Here is a 21,654-nt window from a genome sequence, read left to right as displayed (position 1 = left end):
ATAGTTCTTAATTTATTTCTTTACTGAGAAACGATATAATAAATAAGGTACAGTGTAATGTATAATACAACTAAGTGAACTTTTATAGTTTAATTCATTCATAATTTTTTACATTACTTTTCTGATATTGCACGTTCCAAAGTTTGAAGTTCGGTAAAGAGAGAGTAGATTTTGTAGCAGCATTTCTATTATCTCCGATCTTGAAGAACATTCTGTATATGACATTTTCTATCTTTCTACCATATTTCCACTTTTCTTATATAGAAATAATGATTTTCAGTATTTTGATTTAGATAAACTTACTTATTCATTGGAATTTGTTCAGATATGTTTGACACAGAAATACAAGACAAGCAAAAGAGCCATGACTCCAAAATAATAAATGCAATTATCGATATCAAATTTTTGTGTTTCAGTTATAGTTCCTTCTAATATTGAGCTGTTCATTTAATTTTGAGTATATTACGAAGCATGAAAGAATTGTTGAATTGATGTAACTTATGAAACAAATAATTTAATTGATGATGTACAATGTCATCATTTACAGATTCTGACAGAAAAACTAACTCAATCATATCAAAATTGTCACACTATCTACCCAATCATAAACCAAAGAGAGTTGGTATTGTAACGAATATGAATACGTCTTAAAATGATGATTTTAATTGATTTTATGTTTTGAAAGACGTAACTATGAATTCGAACAAGTTTGACAAAGTGATATTTAACTCCTCGACCTCTCACATCGTTGGTGAAATAGTTTAATAAAATAGCACCCGTGATTTGAGAATGTCTTTTATTTCATAATGAAACTAAGTTACTTGAAAACACCAAGAGTCCCAAGAATAGATTTGTAGTGAACATTCAATCACTTGATATACATATTTTAAATTCAAAAAAGCTATTTAATTAAAAGAGATCTACAATAAAGAATTACTGTTGATAATTCACGATAAAATTAGCCAATAGCTCTAAGTTTAAAAATAAGCAAAGTAATTGGATCTGCCATTACATAATCGATACCTGCTATGAGTCATCAAATCAATTTTATTCCACATTAACAAAGAATGAAAGAAGATTTAATATTGGGAGTATAATTTTTCAAATTTCATATATTGCTTACCCCTATGTTTTTAGTTTGAGGGCTGTAAGAAATATTTACATATTTTAAAAATTGCTGTAAAAATCACTAAAACTGAAAGTAGAATAACTCCTACTCTTGGAATAAGTATGCACGTGAAGTATTCGTCAAAAACACAATCTGACATCTTTCAAATTCAATATTTTTCTAACTCATTGGTGTGTTATATATTAACTGATAATTTTGACTTTATTTCAATATTCACTGGCATCACCACAGTAATGCCAACATATGCTATAAGTTATTGCAGCAAATATATGTAGAAATAATAAAGCTCCTAAGAATCTACTACTATCAGTCAAAAATATTTTTATCCTTTTTTCACGTATCGAAGCGTAGCCTACCTCTCACTGTTTGAAATTCTTTTCTTCTACTGACAGGATATAAAACCGTTAAATTGGGTGACTAAAAGAAGAACTATTTTAATTACTTATTTAAACTTGATACTTTCCTGCAATTTTTTTCAGAATAACTTCTTAGGACTTCTTAGTGCACTTGTAAATGACATTAAGATTCGACTTAGACGCCGTAGTACACTTATTCAGCTGGTTGCAGACTTTAAAATGATAAGTAAGTGACTGTGCGTTTTCAGTTATTCCATTACGTCGGTCTCATGCCAAAACCATAAATCTGCAAAATTGGCGGTTTTGACCTAAGTGCACTGAAGTCTTACAATGCCCCATATTAGCTATACCAAACTCACGAATGTGCTTATGCGCCAATTATCCACAAGGTCTAGACAATCATCCACGGAAAATTAGTTCTCCTCCTGATTTCACCAGGAATTCTCCACGAATGTGACAGTTTTACGTTTTTGGCTGGGGGAACAGTTATTCAGAATATGTGCTTGTGCCAATACCATGTATTTGGCGTTGCGAACATATGTTTAGATAGATCTGAAAGTACCCGTTTCGTGATTTGTGAAGCTCTTCACAAAACAAGTATCTTAATCCTTGTGCCAGAAAAAAAAACTTATAAATTCAGTTTCTATAGAAGAATACAGACATATTTTTAGGGATTATAATTCAGGGTTCTTTCGGTCGAATAAAGAGCAGTGTTTAGAGCATAAGAAAATAGCTGAAACTGAAAGAATAAAAATCTCAAGAACATTTTCTTAGAAAAGAATGAGCTAGCAAGTTCAAGAGATGAGGAAAAAAATCCAAAATAAAATACGGAAGTTTTACCTTTTAATTACTTTAATTTAATTGATTTAATAATTTTAATGTGCCTTCAAATTCAAATTTTTCTAAGCTAGTGACACAGAAATGAAGTGCGACTCAATACATTTAAAAATAGAAGTAAAATCCAAATACGTTCCAGTGTATTCTGTAAAAGTTTGGATAAACATTATTTGTAGCGCAAGGACAAGGCAACGACCTAGCATACGAAGACTTCTCTGATTTTGAGACATTCGGAGCACAGTCTTTCAACATGAATCATATTCCATGGCGCATATTTTGCTGTTCTCACTATGTGAATGATGATCCAACAACAACAACATTTTCTTCATGACTAATTACATAGATAAAGATTTTAAGGAGGAAAATTGTTCGAAAAAATGTCCAAGAAAAGTTGCCCATTTCGAATGCAAAAAAATGAAATCATTTTGCAATACCCAAGATTCACCATAACCACCAACCAAGATCTTTGAAATGTAGTGAGAAAATCCGAGACTGTTTATCAGAGTCGAATGCGTCGGAAAACGACTCGGAAGAAAGTGATTAGTTTTCATGTTCAGGTTACTCGTACAAATGATTGTTTTCTACTTTTAAATAGTTAAGTATTACAGTTTATTTCCTTGTTTTATTTTCATTAAATGAGTTTGCAAAAAGTTAACTACTTAATTCTTGTGTTCTTCGAACCTACATTTGTTTAAAATCTTTCATCGGAAAAAACACGAATTTGCTTCCAAAAATAAAAAAAATGAATATATCTAAAATTTTATTAGACAACTTAAATTGGTCGTTAAAAATTATACTTATGTCAGAAAATATTCAAAATCACACAAAAACCATATTTTTCTCTGTCATTACAAGTAAGTTTCTCCAAAGCATAGTTTTGGACATTCATGGTTTTGGAATGGGATCGATATATTATGACGCAGCACACCCATTTGTTTTCGATTAAATTACATCAATATTCTCTCAATTTTTTTGTAGTAAACGGATTGTTGACCTATCTTTAGAAACAGAAGCTGTATTATCACTATTAATTTCCATTGTTTGGTTTCACAATTTTCACGGAATCTGCCATCTCATGTCGTTACATACTTGTCCTAACTCATATCAATTAATAAAGATAATCATGTATCTAAGAATCACAACAAAGGAATGTATATAACAGGGTATTTTGGTGAATATCTAAAAAAATTGAATTCTAAAAGTTGGGCTTGTAATAATTGATGGTAAGTTCAGGGGATTCACACTGTTTACTTTCTGTCTCATCTTGACGGTTTGGATTACAATCTCATCCAAAGATCGAACCTATTGAGTAAGTAGTCACTCATACGTCTTCCTTTCAAGCGTCACCATTCTACATATTTACCTCATTGAAAAGATACAGAATCTATGTGTTTTCAACCGTTACAACACAAACAATGTAATCGTTCTCCAGGTTGTGCCACAGCCGAACCCACTCCACCTGACTCATTTCGTTCAAATGTATAAGATAATTTGAGGCTGATGGTTGCAGAAAAGCAAGAATCAGTTATTTCCTACATTGTAGTAGGCCAGCAACAACAACATCGGTAGAGATTTTATTAAACTTAAAATCATGATGTTAAATGGGAACGAGTTCGGTTACCGACTTTACAGCGTCGTAGAGGCCGTGATTTTGGTCAAAAGTAAATAATAAAAAACATAATTGTGAGACTAAACACGCTCTACTAGTTCCATGATAAATTAGTTCGGTATCAGTTACCAGAAAAAGTAAAATAGCCACAAAAAAATTCACCACTTAGATATTTAACTTTGAAAAATGCGTGAAATTGAAATTGTACAGCATAAAACAAATAACACAATTTTTTACAACGGAACCATTGTAAGAAAAACTGAATGTAACCCTTTTTTCATTCAAGAACGGTTGGAGCCGAGGTTTCTTAGCCTTCTTGGCTCATTTGCATTTCGAAATGTAAGTACAGTAAGAATAATTAACAAGGTTACGTTCTTGTTTACCAAGTCCATTATGATAACATTGAGGAAAATCGTTTAATTTAAAATTAATTTTACCTTCAGCAAAAGTTGATAGTCGTTGATACGTTGTATCGGGAGTTTCAAATGTTCGGAGATACTTTTGTCGTCACCAAAGCGTAGCGATAGCTCCTAGAAATAAAACAAGAGCTTAATCAAATGCTTAGTAAATAGAATTAATGTAATATATGCGATTAAAGGATTTAAATGTGTGGTTTCAATATGAAAATGAGCACTGATTGAACAAAAAGTCGGAAAAAAAGGATTTACTTTAGGATAATAGATGCTAGTCTTAAATGCCCGGCCTTTACCTTTTTGAAGGTATAATTACATGGTTAGAGGACAAGATTATACAATCTCTCAAAATGTGGACAATCTATTGTGGTGGCACTAATGAAGATCGGTTTAGTAGTGGTGAAAGATTTGCGTCACGCTGACCAGCTATCAACAACAGTTAACGCCAAAATAACTCGTGAAACATTTCGCATAATATTCCATAATATTCTTTAACAAAAATTAGAGGCCGAGGTATTTTATTTCACAATCTGTAGCATACATCAGGGCGAATATAATATATATATATATATATATATATATATATATATATATATATATATATAAATATATATATATATATATATATATATATATATATATATATATATATTGTTATGGTATGAATATATCCAAAATAAATTATTAAATAATAATAAGATATAAATAAAGCAATAAGTTCAGTTCTGTTATTCGGTTACTTAGAGCAGTTTATCACAATAAAATAAATAACATTCTTTATATTAAGTTTTGGCCAACACTATATTCTAAATTATTATTTAATTTTGACAAATCCTGTATAATCAAAGAATTTAATCCATAAATTGACAGATAAAAACAGGAGCACCAACTTCAAAAATTTGTGTGACATACCAACATAAATTTTAAGGTTATAAATGATAAAATATAAAAATTTTGACAACTGCAATGATAAAATTAATAACATAGGAATGAAATAAATACAACAAAGAAATTATAGAATAATATTATTTGAATAAAGTCACAATAATTTAAAAATTTAGAAATGACAATTTAGTAACTAACTTTTAATATCATTGGTTAAAAAAAAAAAAAGTTTGTTAAAAAAAAACAATGAAGAAGAGAATCAACAACGAGAAAAATTTTTTTTTGGCAAGAGAAAAAAGAGTAAAATAATTTTAATTGAAATTTAAAAAAAAATTAAAATCTTGATAAAAAGGCATAAAATATTCAAAGGATTGATAATTAATAATTGTATAAGTGTAGTAATAAGAAATTAGTGAAAACAATTAAATAAAGTAAAATAAGTGAGAATACTCACAAAGGGACAATTTCCAAGATAAAGAAGTTGTGAAAAGGAAAAGAACAGGAGTGGAACTACAGCGGAGTATCTGTTTATTCTGCAAGGCCGTAACAATTTCCAATTAAAAAAAAAAAAAAATTAAAAATACAACATAACAAACACTTAAGGTACTGTTCTATTAAGTTTAAGTATTTCTTTTAGTATATAATATTTGAGTTCACATTTCCATATAATTTAGTTTTATGAGTGTAATTATGAGTATGAATGAATGAATGAATGTTTGTAAAATAAAATAATTGTAATAGCTAGTTAAGAAATTGTATATTTTGGATATTTTATTCATTATAAAGAACAGACCCGGTCTTAAAACTATTATAATCTGACCTCATAACCATAACAATTTATCGCAATAAAATTTTTTAATTTGACCTCACAATATAATACCCTGAGAATAAAAAAAAATAATAATAACATAATAAAATAAAGAAATTCAAATAATTATTAATGGCGCCTAAATTAAAATCTGATTTTATTTAAAATAAAATTTATAAAAATAAACATTACACACTATAATACCATAACAATATATATATATATATATATATATATATATATATATATATATATATATATATATATTTACTTACTTTCTTGAACCTTTTGATATATTATGGCTACTAAAATTTATTGATTTTAGGTCTCTTTTGTTTTAAAATTGATTTTTTAAATAATTTTTAAAAGACTTATAAAAAATTGACGTTTCGACTTAATTTTAGACTTTTTATTTATATTAATCAATAGATTATCTACATCATGAACATCAAAATGAGAGTAAAATCAAAATAGAATTTTGTTCTAATAAGAAAAATTAATTTTTCCTGCCCTTATATCTCAATTATGTAGCAGTAACTAATGAATTAAATTATTCGTTTTTTTATCATTTATAGCTTTTTCTTTCTTATGAATATTTTTATATGTTTTTTATCAAAAACAAAATAATGACATAATTCGATCTTGGGAAGAATAACTTTTTATTCTGCCATCAGATACAAAAAAATTGAAAATTCACAATGCCTTACCCCCTAAAATGTATGATTTACCAAAACTGCACAAACCTGACATTCTCTATACTATATCAACAACACATGGGATGTCAAAGAAAAAATTAAATTAAAATTAAATTAAAAATTAAAAAACTTCCTAACGAATTTGTATTTATTTCGTTAGATGTGGCTTCTTTATATAGAAATATTCCTATTACCATTGTGAAAAATATATTAATGAAAAAATGGGACAAAATTAAAGAATATACAGAAATACCTCAAAACGATTTTATATAAGCTATCAAACTTTTTTTTCATAGTTTTTAAAAGAAAGATAAATTTTCACGTTTCGACTTTTCCTTAAGTCTTTTTCAAAATATGGTATTGACATTCATAAGAACAAAAAAGCTATAAATGATAAAAAAGATCCAAATAATTTGAGTAAAATTTATAACTCTATTTTGTAAATTCTAATATATTTAGGATATGGAAACCCAGGAAAAATTAATTTTTCTTATTGGAACACAGTTCTAAGTTGATTTTATCCTTATTTTAATATTCATGATGAAGGTGATCTATAGATAAATATAAATAAGCAAATTGTCAGTTTCAATATCATATTTCGATAAAGACTTAAAGAAAAGTCGAAACGTCAAAATTTATCTTTTGAAAACTATCAAAAAAACTAATTTTAAAACAGAAGAGACATAAAATCAAGAACATTTAAATGTTTGGTTATATATTTTTTTATATTTGTGTCCTCTATATTCCGGACCATAATTGTAATTGGCACGTATCAAAATACGTTTCAGTTTTTCTCCAAAAAAACTGCAAATAACTCAATTTGCATCAAATACGAACGTCTACATTTCTATTTTTGAAAGCATGAATTCATCTCTGTGAAACATTTGTTTTTAAAAACCTGCCAAATTCATGTGTTTACTAAGTTTCGTAGTTATATGAAAACGCATAATTTTATAATCATTGAAATTATATTGAGGATTATCAAACATATACCAACAAAATATTCCATTTAATAATGTGTTATCCATTATTTCATTCTAAATGTAAAGATAGTTTTTAGTTGTTTTGGTACGGCTGCGAAACCTATTCTTACCGCCAGCGGTCAATAAAATCATTAACTCAATTACATTTGGAAAATTTCAAATACTGTCAAACTTCAACTGATTAATTGAGAATTATCATAAGCTTTTTCAGTGGAAAATTCGATTGTTTTATCTCATACCTTAGATTAAGCTTAAGAAAAAATGTTTCCCGACAAAAATAACATCAATAAAATCTCGAACTTGAATTGTACATGCACCGTAATTTTAAAAATGATTCAATTGAGCAGCATTTTTAATGCAATGATCAGATTCTAGAAAATTATTCGTTTAATTTAATTTAGCATCATTTCAAATAAGTTGTGTCAAGAAGTAGATTGTAATAGTTATTTATGTATCTATTTTATATTATATGATTGTGATCAGGTCCCTCAAAGTTCTTTTGAAAAATCATAACTAAATGAGTTGGTATCCGTATACCTTTTAGATTTCCGTCACCACCTCCAGGTCACCGCCATAGCTTCTTCCAAGCTAAAAATTCAGCACTTGAAAGATATAACCAATTCAAGTTAGATAGAAATTGCCGGAAAAGATACATAGCAATGTTATCTGAAATAGTGGACATGAGAAAAATCAACTCAGTAATTATCGAGTGAAACTTGGCCATAGAAATGTTAAAGAGGCACTTGATAAACTAGGCAAAGTAAAGTTCTTCTAATCTAGATGCACGATGGAGTAGGAACGAGAAAATCAATAGTTCGACGAAAAAGGAGTCTAAAACTCCTTTCCGTGGAGGTCTAGAAACCTTAGGAAATAAAGAATTCTATTCCATACTTACAGTACAGGATACCGACATAGAGATCGAAGTATTCACCTTCGTTAAATAATGGTATGGAAGATTCGAAGATAATTTTTTTTATTTTGTACGTTTTTATTGTATCACATACATAAGTCTTTTACGTCGTAAGTACCCATGTCGTCAATAACCATGGAGTATACAGATTATTTTACTCAAAAATTCTGCCAAGAAAGTGAAACTTATCAGAGATATGATTAATTAAAAAGATTTTTTTTTAATTTGAATGTCTACATCTTGTCAAATGACGTTATTGAGAGTGTCTCATCATTCCCAAAATTACGAAAGGCGATTTTTTTAGATTGTTCATACGAAATTGATATATAGCATTAGCTTGACCAAACAACTTGAACATATATTATTGTTCCTTTCAAAATCCTAGAGCATAAACAATGCAACTGAGGTATCAACCAATGCGCATTAACAAATCATTAACTGCTTCATAGAAAACCCTAACAAAATCTTCCAAAACAAACTCATAAATTTGAGCTTAGAATAAATAACTTAGATTCTAATAATGTATTGTAATACCAAACGATTGATGTACAACCTTATCGTTGGCACGTTTCCTGAATCAACACTAATGAATTGAAAAAAATTCCTGGCGCTCCAGCCTTATTTTCTGATATTAAAATCAAATGCGTTGTTTCGTAAGATTTATTTGTTTAATTTTTATTGAAATGGGCCAGTTCTAATTCGTAAATAAATATTGTAACCTCACAATGAATGTATTTTAATTCCCACATATTTCGAGAAAGCAGCATAAAATATTAGAAACACTCGCCGATAACCATAAGAACTAGTTTCCTAAAGTTGTTAATTTCTACACAAAATGAAGAGAGTGAATCAATCTGAGAATGAACGCATGAATAAACTCAAAATTGCGATCCCACTTTCTAATAAACTGCTGTTATAACACGTGTTATGAAAGCTATATAGAATATCACAACATCCCTCTTGTGAAACTTGGCTCATTCTTTCAGGAGAGGAAGAGAGATTTATTCATAGTTTTCTAACACCTTTATACCACATCCAACCATCTCGGATTCGGTCTTACCGTTTCGCCAGTGTAAACACGTCATGTCAAAGGTAATCCGGAGGAGACTAATAGTTTTCTTTTCTATATATATAAACAGTATATTAGTTTTTATTATTATCAAATGTCATTTGAGTGCAATTTCCAAGCCTTCGGCCAATTATTCATTGAAATATTGTTGAAAATGATAATCCAATTACATAATTTCATTTTATTTCTTTTTGAGACCACTGATTCATACTTGTATATTCAATACTGTTCAAATCAGTGTTTCTCTGATGTAGTATTTATTTTTAACTAACGAAATTGCGAATTTTTCATTTTTACTTTGAATGAGAACTAGGTTAAAAATACAGCTGGCTTTGTTATAAGAATAGACAACTTAGTGTTTTGACTCAATATTTCTGTTTATAATACCTTGATAAACAAATACGTTTAATTTCAATTCCATACTTATTATAAAATTGAGTAGGTGTAGTAACTTTCATGATGGTTACGATGGATATTATTATTGTACTGAGATTCATCTTAAAGTTTAACATATTACTATTTGAACGTTTATTAGAAGTCATAGTACAGGCTTGATCCCGAAGAACCAGCCTACTTCCACTTGATTGAATAACACGGTCCCAGTGTTGTTTCTACTTCCTCAGGTGGTAATGGAAGTTAATGTTCGGAAATGTCTTCTGTGGCATTAATTTCAACGTGGAACGGATGTTCTGTTAGTGGCAGTTTTATCTTGGAAACAACTTCCTGGAGGTTTCGACTGGACTACACTAAGATTGACAAAGCAATACGATTTGGTGCTTTGATAAATATTGCTGCTTAATGTTGATGAATACATTAAGGGTTGTGAATATATTGGAGCATAGTCAGGTACAGAAACCCTCACAATCATAGAGAACAATCGATATTGTGTTAACTTTGTTTCGACTTTGACCTATTTCCACTGTGAAAACTGTCGCCTTGTTTCTAAATTATAGCCAAATCATTACCAGTAATAATGTAGTTCATGTCCAACAGGATTTCATAGATAGTAGGTATGTCGTGGTCATAGTTTCCTTGAGGATCAACTCAGAGAGGGTTCTCGAAAACTGATTGATATATCATTCTGTAACGTATCATGAAATCCAAAAATTTTGAAACACTGGTATGACAAGGATATATAAAACGTAACATGAAGATTTGAGTGTTTCGAAGCTCTCAACATTGTTAGAAGATACTCAACGAATCCACGTATCTAGTATCACCATGAAATTACAACAATCTAAAGCTGTATAAAACATTGTGATAAAATTATGAACGTATATTTATACATATGAATCCAAAAAAGAGAAAAAGATTGCTGCAATATAGGGAGTTAATTAAGTTTCTTATCCTCCAAACATTAAAAGTAATGTGGCAACTTTTCTTTTTGTTTCTCTGTTTGGCATAAGTTTTTGTTGAATCTCGAGAAACCAATCTAAAACCGACGGATTACTATTTTGCATTACAATGTTCACACATGGATTTATTGAGTAAATATTGAATTTATCCGCCTTATACACCCGATTTATTCTACAATGATTCTTTTTCTTCCATTAATTGAAGGTGAACTGAGGTTTTATCTGTTTAGGAAGGTAGATCAATCATTTTACGAATATTCTGAGAAAGGATCTAAATATTTTCATAACTTTCATTTGTTTATAATTATTTGTAATAGGTGGTCCGTAGTTAATTGATTTGGCATACAATCTTGAACTATATTTATGAACATATGGAATAGCCAACTATAATGTCGGGTCAAGATGAAAATTTGCAAGTAAACAATTTCTAGGCCATTGCTGGTGATACTTTTTAATGCCAACTCTCGCATTGATATCGTTATGTAACATGTACATTTTGATAAACAATTTTTTTATAAATTTATGAATTTTTCTAGAATATACAACCATTGTTATTTCAATAGTACCACCATCATCAAATAAAACCTCAAAAAGGGGATGTGCTAGATGAAGTTATGTAGTGATTATCTATAACGTGAAATTTTGGTTTAAATTTTGGAAACAAAACCTATTAAAATAAGAATATTCAAATTAATATGACGTCAAAAGTTAATGTGAAAAAGACATGAAAGCGATAATTTGCTTAGCATCAAAACTGATAGAATTAGAATTTGGATGATGTTAGTGTTGTGCACTCGGTAAAAATTGAATCTTCTACCGATAAGTTATCTTTTTTTCCATCTACCACTATTAAATATTTTGAAAATTATCATAAAATATTGACATAATATTTATATCTTTGGATACTATTAACTACTTAGCAGAGCCAATTTTCCCTCATAGGTTCGATTAACCCATTATTCAAACTAATGTGGTTTCAAACGGATAACTTGTGAAACAGTTTTACATAAATTTTGACTAATTCATTATATTTAGAAAAAAGTAGGTGTGAAACGAAATAAATACTTTACCTAAAAAAATGTATCATTTCTAATATTGAGAGCGGAAGACTAAAATTACATTATATTCAGTTGAAAATGTGTTGATGATTAGTTTAAATTCAATTTGGACGAAATTTTTGAGTTATGATACCAATTACATTTTTAGATATAGAACATTTGTCTTATGTCAAATTATTTATAGGTAATGAGTTGAGATATTCATTTCACTATAAATATTTGTTCCAACAATTGAGTCGAATGGAAAGTATTGACATATTTTTCATTTTGTGTCTCGAAAATATATTATTTAGAATTCAGAAGACTTGAGATTAATTTTCATCCGGACACACTTGAATACTAAAAATATTCAAATTTTTTAGGGCCAGTACCACATCCCAGGTTAGAGGTTGACCATTGCTTGAATTAAAAATTAGCATCTGGTGAACTGAGAACGACTTGAAGTCATCAAAAACCCAAGGAATTTCATAAATGATATTTACTCTTAACAGAAAAATCAAGTTTTTCATATATTTTGATAATTTGTATATAATATTTCTATTACCACCGAAAAGGTAGCAAAAAGAGCTACATTGCATTTTCTCGAGTGATATCAAATGAAAAACGTTAGAGGAAACTTCGGTAAACCCATCTTTTTGGCATATCTAGAAGAGGAATGAAAAGTATGGAACTTGTTAATTATATAAAGTAAGTTTTCTATGATGGTTCAGTGCGATGGTTAAAAATGGAGTCATCACTCCAGTTTACATTTCTGTAATATTTGCAGAAATGAAATTTCTACTTTTTTATCGAACAAAAAAACTTAAAAAAGGTCTATGATTGAGAATGTTACATAGAAAATAGATAAATCAAACAATTAGTGGGTAAAAAGAATCTAAAAACTGAATGGAGCAAATATAATTTCTAAAAAAACCTTTATAAAGGTTAGTTTATATAAAAACCATATACTGCGAGAGAATAATTTTTTCAATATGAGACAGATTTCAATTGTTCGTAGAAAAAAGTATCTACAGCGAGTACCACAATAAACTGTTTATACCTGAATATTGGAAAATTTTATTAGTGGTCGACAACTTCAGGTTATAGCAGAAGTATGTAGTGATTGTGTCAATTGTTCTTTATCTTTTTTCATAAAAATGAATTGTTCAGTCAAAACAAATACAAAATTAACAGAAGTTTCCTGAATTGCGGTTCCTTAGTCAACTCTAAAAAACTATTGAGATTTTCAGAAACTGACGAATCCAACTTTCCTGAAATATGTATCACTTTGTATGAATAGCAACCTCGTTTTTTTCAACATTAATGGATTCTACATTTATAAGGTACAGTCTCTGGAACTTTTTCGTAACACTTGTGGATTAGTATCGGTCTAGTAATGCAAGTTCAAATATCCATATATTTTACCTTAGTTTTCTCAATATTGAATAAATACTAGTTTTCTGCTTTCAATTTTCAAAATATAAGAGAAAAAATATGTATTGAACAAATTTTTTTAGAATTCTCTGAATACTTACAGGGACTTTCTCTATCCAATAACTAATTTTGTGGATATCTTCTATAGTTTGCCAAGACTGTAATCTTATTTGTCAATGAGAAGAATGAGGATATAATAAATCGATATTCTCCGTAAACAATAAACAAAATCAAATAAAATACATAACTAAATCCTAAATGTAACACGATATAATCATTTATTAACGATATTTGTAATAAAAATGCAGCATGCAAGATTTGTGGATTTCTCGAAATATATCCTACTTAATTCAGATAAATAATACAGAAAAATTTTCCTACGTTTCTAACTTGAATACATGTCGCATAAACTTTTCTAATTTTTTAGCGAAGTTACACAATTTTCAAGCGCCAATTGGGGTATATTCTGGTAATTTTCGACCCAACTCTATTAATTTTCTGTAAAATACTTTTATTGTAAAGGGCTACATATGTCTAAAAATTGAAATTCATCGTATATTTAAAAAATGCAATAAAGAATAAGTTTCCTATACACATATAAACTAAGTTTCTTGTTATATACCATGCTTAAATTATTTTGTTTTATTCCTATCACTATTAGTTTGAAAAAAGCCAAAAAGCCTGAAAAATTATTACCCAGCACTGGATCTCTTTATATTTTAGTCTTTTCAGTCTTGATGAAACATCCTCAATATAAAAATAATGCGTCCTTAAACTATTATTAACATTCAATGTATATTTTCCCGATTTACTCATATTACGTTTATTAGTGTAGAATTATGAGAAGGCGTAACTTTTTAGATCTAAAATTGATAATTAGTGGGTTATGAAATCATATTAACTTAGTATAATCAAAGATTGTCACCAAACCATCATCCAAATTAGGTAATCCAAATATTGGCGATGAACCAAACACAATTCAAAATAAAGGTAAAGCTATGAAACGTCATGAAAATTCAATGACGTATGAGCATCTCGTACCTGTGGATCGAGGGTGAAATATCGCGTTTAAGCTCGGTAGTGAACCGTTTAGGCACTCACTTAACGGACTTCGTGGACGCGGATCGACTGACTGGGAAAGACGAGAGTATGGTATCGTTTCTATACTTAGAAACGATCCAAGACTGCTCAGATATCAGACGAGAGAATTGCAGTGGGTACGGTCGTCGATTTTTAATCAAAATAAACCAAGACCACGCAAATTTTCTTTTCTATTCTCTCATTGGAATTCTAATTGTCTATAATGAATCACGACGAAATATGTGTATCAAAAGGATGTTTCGTAAGTTCATTAACCACCGTCAACAAAGGGGTGTTTGGAATGAGGCATAAATATATTTCTGCTATTTGAGAATAATAATTTTATTTTGATAATTAATTTCATTGTACAAGTCAATATGGCAGATTATTTCATTATCGAGTTATAAATCACATTCGCATTAAAGTCGAACATTTTTTGTCAAAATTTATAATTAGAGTTTCTCGAGGACGCCAACATACGAATATAGAATTCGAAAGCTGAAATCTGAGCGGCAAGTCTAAAAACCATAAGTTTAAGAGCTAATCCCCATCCACAGACCTCAACGCCACAAACCCAAGTTAAACATCAGCCAGAAATTAAGCAATGTTGAATTAAATCAAAGATTTAAGATGAACGAACTATGTTTTCATCTTTTTTAGCTACTCCCAGATGAGATTTCCATTTCCCATTTTCATCCACTTTTGTCACTGCTCTCTGTCATACTCCTCAATTAGCTTTGTGTGCATGGAGTTCCTTTAGTTGGTGTTTGTTTGTCAGCCTTCTCCTATTTCAAATGAATATCCAAATTATTATTTTTTCCGGATCCGTCGTCATTTTCATGATATGACAATACCAATTCATGTCTATTTCTATTATTATTGTTATCTTCCGAATCTCTTTGTTTCTGATAGTGATTTCACATATTTTCTGGTCATTCAGCAGCCATGCATTTTCACTGTTTCATTTACTGCACAGTTATCGATTTATTTGCCCTATTTTTGTATTTCTTTTCCTATCTTTTGTCAGCATACTTCCGTGATATTCCCTTGTTGTTAAACTTGTAAATTACTGTTCATATATATATTTTTCTTTGGTTTATTGGTTGTTTTAGTTTTTATTTATTGTCATATATACATTTGGTTTTATTTATGTTCATTCTATTTATCTATTTATGTATGCCAGACGTTGATTTTCTTTTGAATTCTATTCCTATATAATTTGCAATTGAAATCTCACAGTCGCAATCTGAAAGGCTATAATTTTTCTATGTTCTTGATGTAGAATGAAGAGGCAATAGAACAAGATATCCTTATATTTAATATTTACATTACAACAATAATAGAACTTATTTACTTTTTACGATAATGAGTTTATAGTCAATGATAATAGTCTTTCCTTCTTCTGAAACCCTATTCCCAAGTACATTAACTACAAAGTCTTCCATGGTGAAGTGTTTTTCATTAATCACTTGTTTTGAAATTGTCTCTTCTTATACCCACTATCCATTTATTGCTGAGGTCGGAGTTTTTTGGTAATTTATAATATAGATACATAAACATTTTGGATTGCAATTATTAAAAAACTTTAATTTCTATTTGGAGATGTCAACTGATGTCAACATTTTTAATTGAATAATTTTAATTTTTACTTTTTATCGTTATAGCCATTTATTATTAAAAGATTGAAGCACCCTTAAACTACAAACTTGAACTCAAAAAACAAGGTATTTCTCAAAAAATCACTAAAAACCTTTAACAAGTCGATGATAAGGACTAGAATAAAGTAGGGGGCGAATAACGAAGTCTTTATCCAAACTCAGAAATCTGAGGCTTGTTCTCTCATAAGTAGTACTCTAACAGAACAGTTGAAATATTAGTTCTATAGTTTTTTTATGTATAATAGACTCAACTTGTCAAATAAATTTTTAAAATCAAAAAAGATATAAATCCCATTAATTGCACAAAAATAAAAATATTAATAGCGCCATTCCAATAGGAAAGGAATTGTAGAAATTTAACGTGAGTTGTGGTAATAACAATTATTCGATTTGCGCGCAACAAGTTTTTCATCTGCCTTTTGGCATTTTAATTAAGGAGAGATTTGAACAATAAAATGTATAAAAACTCTTGTGTAATTATAATGAACTGTTCCACTGGATTCTAACCCCTCTATTTCTCAGCACGGTGTGCGCTGAAAATATTTTCGAAATAAAAGGTTAACGATGTTTTAAATTATGAATAACCCACTATTCATCAATAACTATATCAAATGGATGGAATTTGATTAATACCTAAGAACTTGAGCACTAAAGCAAATTATTTCTACCATTCTTTCACTTCCTGTTAAATTTGTAATGGATTATTTCCGGTTAGATGGTTGTTTGGCTCTAATAAACGTGAGGTTCACAGTTATTTGTGGAATATTTTAATCATAAAATAATTTTTTGAAGTGATGCGATCATGCTGCATCACGAATCACCTGTTTTATCTCAAAACTATTTTTTTATATTTAGAGTTATTTGATGTTTATTGACTTGGTTTCCTAGAGGTACAAATTTACAAATGATTTGTCTGAAATCTGAACACTGCTCCTCACAACTTTTCACGCGAAAATATCTCAATATAGACCAATTAATTTTGTCTTCTGACTTTGTGTATTGAACATGAAATTGCTGTAGATATCAACTTTGATAACCTATTAAAGATGTGATGAGTAAAAAGAATGCAAGTTACATACGAAGAATTTTTGAAGGACATTTTTAAAACAATACCATTGTATCAAATATCATTAACATGTATCAGCATTTATTCTATTTTTGTATCAAATAACGTAAATATGTATCAGCACTATTTTTACTATAAATAAGATGTTTGTAAACAACTCGATGATATTTAATGTTTATAATTAGTTCGATCTTGAGATTAATTGTATTCATATAAATATTAAAAAATAAAGTTTTTTAAAAATATATTTCGAAACCCGAAATATATAATTTGCAGAAATTTTTTCATTAAGAAATTGTTTTTTTCAATAAATTATCATTCCACTACATTCTGATTATTAAAGTATATAAGTAAAGTATAGTATTAAAGTATTAAAGTGATCTACATAATTAAAATTAATTAAAAATGGTCACTTTTAATTTGTAGGTATTCGATTGGTGATTACGAAAACATTTGAGTATAATTAGTGTTGCAATTATCATCGTTTTACTTCAATTAAATGAAGCAAAATGTTTTATGTAAACTAACTGATCATTCCATTTTACAAAAGGTGACGTCACCCACATTGGAATTTTGATTGAAACTTTTGCCAGCAGAATTTTGTGTTGGAACTATTTATAAATTTATTTTTACGTTGGACTTGGATATGTGTATATCAAAAGCTTATCATGGATAATTTGCTTTAAAACGTTTTAAAATTGTTTGTTAGTACATTGACAATTTTGAAAACGTCCAAATTATATATGCGTTGAATTGAGTTACCAAATACTTATTTAATTATACTTACAATTATTAGTTCATACAATGAAACTTGTTATAAATTAGTTTAGGTAAATATGGTCACTGATGAACATATTACCGTTTGTATACAATCTTTCTCTTCCTTTTAATATATTACGTAACACGCTTTATTTCATACTTTCTTATTTCTATTTTTAGGTCTTGTAAGTCTTTAGATTTTTACAGTTTATTTTATTCTTTTCTTTCTGCGTGTTTCCTGGTACTTCTTTTGATAGCTTTTTTTATTCGAGCTTTTTTGTAAGATTAGGGATTATGCTTTTTATTGCATCTAGATGCTATGGTTATTTTTCTGAGTGTAGTGTAGGGGCTAGCCTATCATTTGTCATAAAAAATCAAGAAATTGATATTTTCAATAATTTTTTTCATATAGTTTATTTTTTCGGTGCATCTAGGATGTTTTTTGATTGATAAAAAAATGAAAATCATATTATTAATCATATTACTACAAGAGCAAGGTATGTAAGTTGAAATTCCTGGAACCGTTAGTGGTATTTATGTTGAACCCACTGTTCACGCTACCTCTACACCACCACTCATAATTACGCTCGTTCCGATAACCAACTTATCGTCTTCAGAGACTAAAGATTAACTAAAACTTATATCTTGACCTAACTCTAAATACTAAATTTTCTACTAGGGAACCTCTTTTACACTATTTATATTTATTCTATGATTATGATTAACAGCGTGCTCTAAAATACCCGATTTTTCTGTCCGTTCATATTTTAAAAGAGTACTCTTTAAATCGGACATTAACTTACTTCTTGTCTCAATAATCTTAACTAATAACACCACTTTTTTCTAAAACTAATACTTTGTACTTTATCCTCAGGAATATCCAACAATTGTTTTTGTTGTATTTATAAGCGAGTTTAAAAGTTTCATTTTTGATAATTTGAAATTATCCAAAATCCAACAATACGTTGAAACAATTGTTAAGTAATCCCAAGGATAATGTACTAGATCTGGAGAAACTAGATCTGGAGAAGGCTGGTATTTGCAAAATTAGCAGCAATGATTGTGACAAGAATTATGTTGGGCAAACTAAGAGGATGAAAGAGCTGTCAAATTCGAATATTCCAGAGCCTGAATAAAGAAGAATAAAGAACTGGGTCAAGTGAAATTTCATGAAATGGTTTTTCCCGCTGGAATTGTTTTTCGAGAAAAGAGGTTCATTAGTGGAGGAAGTTTTTACACATTGGAAGGTTAAGTTAATAAATTTTAAGTCACGTTCTGTCTGTGAAGACGATCACTTGGTTATCGAAGCTCGTGCCAGATAATTGTGAGTGTTTATTAGAAGGATTTTGACTACCTGTTAAATAGAACTTGAATATTGCGACGGAATGAACTATAAAAACAATAAATTATCTGATAATAAAATTGTTTTTTTCACAATAATTACATTAACGAGCAAAATGATTTTTTAATATAATTTCAATTAAATAATATATATCAAGGTTGCGATATTAAATATTGATTGTACTGCAAATGAGTCATTTGTGTTATTTTCTTCTGCAGGTGAAACGTAAGTTTTTATTCCTTGTTTCTTACCATCTCTTCAGTGTTTTATTAATTTATTTCTGGGGCACAACATATTAAAACAACTTAATTGGCATGTGCAATAGTTTTCTAGATAAATATTTTCTTGTTAATTTTTTTCACGTTGGTATAGCAAGTTTCTGACTACTGTTTCCCGGAGCCCTATAACTGTGTACAATTTTTTTTTTATAAAGGGATTCAATTTCTTTCTATAGGTTGTTGTTTTGTTGATAATTGGATTAAGATTAGGTATAATTTGGGTATGTGGTTGGGTTATCTAGCAGTAAATCTTGATTCTATTAATAGTTCGAAGCACTTTTTAGTTAAATGTTTTTCAGTATGAAAATTATTAGCAGAACGTTGTAATAGAAATAAAATCATATTCAAACAATTCGGAATTTATTATTTGACATGTTTTTTACATTATCTATCTATCTATCTATGAAATAAAATAAATCGCCAATTATGTATGAACGGACTACAACTACTCGTGAATAGCAAACTGTTATCTGTGTTACTCATAAAAATGTAGCACATAAACCTACGTATTATATTAATAGAATGTACTAACATGTGTTAATACGACACTTAATCACCAAGCAATTATGTTTAAATGACGTTATTGTTAATCTTTCTATTCAATAGGACTAGCAGTGGTTTTGAATGTACTTTAACAAATAATATTGGGGATATTTCATACGTTTTAAAACGTGGGAATTTACGTTATATTTTATGAATCTTTCCAAAAATAGTCGCGTTAAATTATAACGACTAAGTTAAGGGTCTATTTTTAATTTTTCATATGTTGACTTGTATTCGTTACGTTTATAATAAAGTGTCGAAGCCAAAAGGAAAACTAGATGTGAACAAATTTCAGTAGTTTGATTCAATATGTACATTGATTGTGATCTTCCTCTAAGACAATCTAAAGAAAGATGAAGAAAGCTTATTATCAATTATCATATACCTATACTTTTCCAACCTCGATGACCGGTTTTTACTATGTTGAGTGTCAAATTGAAAATAAAGCCTTCTATCTAAACTAGTAATTTAGTAGTAAACATACTCATGTAGGTGTAAACGTGAAAAACGGTGCCAAGTATAGCTTTTTTGAGATTTATGTGAAAATATTGTATACTTATTCTTCCCGATACCATTTCATGTAAAATTAGCTAGAGGTTGTGCGTTTATTGATCTTTGAATGGTACTTTAATAAAGAAATGAAATTTCTCTTCCTTGTGGGTGATGTGGGAGAAGACAATGTTTGCTAGATTATATTCAACTAGTAATTTAGATTACAGATTTGTTATATAGATAATTTTGTTCAAATTTTTTCTCAACATGCATGTTGAAAAGTAAAATTGTTTCTATTAGAAATTAGATGAGAATCCGCGACTTCCTACATAATACCCAGAAATCAGAGAAAGTGGAGGTTTCTGCTGCTATTTCTTGTTAGGTTAGAAATTATTGTGATGATATTCATTGGATAAAATCCAGCTGGTAAGCTTGACTCAAAGTTGTTAAAGGCAAAAATACATCCTTTAATAACAACTAGCATGGAAAATTGAATTGATGTGGCTGATGACATGATAGTGCAAGAAGATCCCATCTAGTTCCAGTAACATGAAATCCCACCATATAACTTTCTTCTAGTACAACAGTGACCATGCTAGATCTCATGGTATATGGATACTTTTGTGGCCTTTTTCTGTGTTAAGTTTATCTGTTGCAGTAACTATTCATCTCCATTTTCCCTTAGTAAACTCTTTAATTCTATTCCAAAGGTTCATTACTTATTTTGTTTGAATATAACTAGTAGGCATCTCTTGGTAAACGATTTTCATGTTTCGCCCCATATAACAGGACAGAGTTTACATCGATTTGGAATAGCTTTAGTTTTGTTGTTATTAAAATATTTGTTGAAGACCATATTTCATACAGGGAGTTGATTTGTGCTAGGTCTCTTTTCTTTTGATGTCATTTTTAGTAC

The 21,654-nt window shown here is 29.0% G+C and overlaps 2 protein-coding genes across 19 annotated transcripts in view; one reads left to right on the top strand and one right to left on the bottom strand.

Moving 5' to 3' along the window:
• LOC130900496 (obscurin) overlaps positions 1 to 21,654 on the bottom strand; it is a 137,701-nt gene that overhangs the window by 80,473 nt on the left and 35,574 nt on the right. For 14 of the 18 annotated variants that reach the window (XM_057811150.1, XM_057811151.1, XM_057811163.1 and 11 more), the window contains one exon: positions 4,369 to 4,461. In XM_057811150.1, the coding sequence (XP_057667133.1) occupies positions 4,369 to 4,461 (93 nt within the window). Of the gene's footprint in view, positions 1 to 117; positions 500 to 4,368; positions 4,462 to 14,422; positions 14,442 to 14,561; positions 14,767 to 21,654 lie in introns of those variants that run through there. The other 4 variants (XM_057811161.1, XM_057811166.1, XM_057811162.1 and 1 more) reach the window with 3 other exon arrangements.
• LOC130900499 (elongation of very long chain fatty acids protein AAEL008004-like) overlaps positions 19,625 to 21,654 on the top strand; it is a 90,569-nt gene continuing 88,539 nt past the window's right edge. The window contains exon 1 of the mRNA XM_057811182.1: positions 19,625 to 19,650. The gene's annotated coding sequence lies outside the window, so the exon portion shown is untranslated. The remainder of the gene's footprint in view (positions 19,651 to 21,654) is intronic.

The sequence above is a fragment of the Diorhabda carinulata genome, chromosome X, assembly GCF_026250575.1.
Source record: "Diorhabda carinulata isolate Delta chromosome X, icDioCari1.1, whole genome shotgun sequence".
Classification (NCBI taxonomy): Eukaryota; Metazoa; Arthropoda; class Insecta; order Coleoptera; family Chrysomelidae; genus Diorhabda; species Diorhabda carinulata.
Note: the sequence above shows the minus strand (reverse complement) of the source record. Positions and strands in the feature narration are given on the sequence as shown.